The sequence below is a fragment of the Condylura cristata genome, unplaced genomic scaffold (assembly GCF_000260355.1).
Source record: "Condylura cristata isolate star-nosed mole 26May11 unplaced genomic scaffold, ConCri1.0 scaffold00054, whole genome shotgun sequence".
Lineage (NCBI taxonomy): Eukaryota > Metazoa > Chordata > Mammalia > Eulipotyphla > Talpidae > Condylura > Condylura cristata.
This window is the reverse complement of record NW_004567155.1, coordinates 1,358,754-1,360,382: the sequence shown is the minus strand read 5'-3', so window position 1 is coordinate 1,360,382 and position 1,629 is coordinate 1,358,754. Positions and strand designations below refer to the sequence as shown.

Genomic DNA, 1,629 nt, shown 5'->3' with positions numbered 1-1,629 from the left:
GGGGGCGGGGACTTGGCACCGAGTCAGGCGCTTTTGCGTTTCCAACCCCCACCGGCGCGAAGCTGCGGGCCCGGGCGCAGCCATGCTGGGCTCCTTTGGGAAGGCCCCTGTCCAGCTGAGGTGCCCTCACCGCCGAGGGCAGCAAGCCTGGGAGGCCGCCACTGCCCGGCAGGGTGATGGCGCCTGGGCCCGTGCGTCACCGGCCCCTGTGCCCACAGGCGACGCCGTGCGCGGGGTGACCCTCCCCCCGCCTCCGAGGACCGTGCCCGTGGTGCGAGGTGAGGGGCTGGGGGCGCCGGGGTCTCTGCGGGCCGGGGTGCGGGCCTACCCTGGCGCTGGGCTCAAACGCCGCTGCCCCCCGCAGCCCCGAGCGCCGTCCACCACGGCCGGGTGTGCAGCGCCTGGGGCGACTTCCACTACAAGACCTTCGACGGCGACGTGTTCCGCTTCCCCGGCCGCTGCAACTACGTGTTCTCGGCGCACTGCGGGGCCGCCTACGAGGACTTCAACGTGCAGCTGCGCCGGGGGCCCGCCGCCAGCGGCGCCTCCCTGGCCGGGGTCACCCTGAAGCTGGATGGTGTGGTTGTGCAGCTGACCGAGACCTCCATCCTGGTCAACGGCAGCCCGTGAGTCAGGGTCGGGGCCAGCAAGTGGCGGGAAGGACACGCGGCCCGAGGCGGGCAGGTGGGCCGGGGTGCCAGGGCCCTGCGCCCCCTCCTGGCTCCGGGTTGCCAGCGCTCAGGGCCATCCCCTTGTCCTCCCGACCGTCCCTGACCTCGGTTCCGCCTGCAGGGTCCAGCTGCCCTACAGCCGGTCGGGGGTGGCCATCGAGCGCAGCAGCAGCCACCTGAAAGTGGTGGCCAGGCTGGGTCTTGTCTTCGTGTGGAACCAGGACGGCAGCCTCCAGGTAGGGGACGGGATGGGGGCGGGGGAGGGGAGGCCAGCCCCGCGGAGCGGCTGTGAGGGCTCCGGGTCAGCGGTTCGAGTCCCCGGTGCCTGGAAGTGTCCGTCCTGCCCTGCGGACGCACCTGACCTGTGTCCTCTCCAGCTGGAGCTGGACCCCAAATACGCCAACCAGACCTGCGGGCTCTGCGGAGACTTCGACGGGGTCCCCAGCCTCGGCGGGCTCCTCTCCCACAGTAAGGCCCAGGCGGGCCCCACCCCGTGCCCCCCACCTACCTGACTGGTCCCTGCTTCCTGGCCCCCACTCCCCTCAGACCCTGCCCCGCTCTGCATGAGGCCCCAGGGGCTCTGAGGGAGGGAGACTCCCACCCGCCGGCCCCGCCCCCAGCCCCCAGAGGCTCAGCCTGGCTGGGGGGCGCTGGGGCGCCAGGCTGCGGAGCCTGCAGAGGCCCTGCCGTGCCTCCTCAGACGTCAAGGTGACCCCCGTGGAATTCGGGAACCTGCAGAAGATGGACGGCCCCACGGAGCAGTGCCCGGACCCGGCCCCCGAGCCCCCCATGAACTGCTCCTCTGGATCTGTAAGATGGGGGCCAGCGGGGCGCCCCTCCCGGGCAGGGGGGCGGGGCGGGGCAACGCGGCGGCTGGGCCTGGAGGACAGCGGCGGCGAAGGCTACGAGAGACAGCGGGAGCGGCGCCGAGAGGCCGTGCGGGACTCGGGCGCCAGGA

The 1,629-nt window shown here is 73.3% G+C and overlaps 1 protein-coding gene across 1 annotated transcript in view; it reads left to right on the top strand.

Moving 5' to 3' along the window:
* Window positions 1–1,629, top strand: part of MUC5AC (mucin 5AC, oligomeric mucus/gel-forming) — a 47,274-nt gene that overhangs the window by 1,776 nt on the left and 43,869 nt on the right. Inside the window, exons 3-7 of the mRNA XM_012734336.1 lie at window positions 219–278; window positions 365–626; window positions 793–907; window positions 1,049–1,139; window positions 1,372–1,620. Coding sequence (XP_012589790.1) covers window positions 219–278; window positions 365–626; window positions 793–907; window positions 1,049–1,139; window positions 1,372–1,620 — 777 coding nt within the window. The remainder of the gene's footprint in view (window positions 1–218; window positions 279–364; window positions 627–792; window positions 908–1,048; window positions 1,140–1,371; window positions 1,621–1,629) is intronic.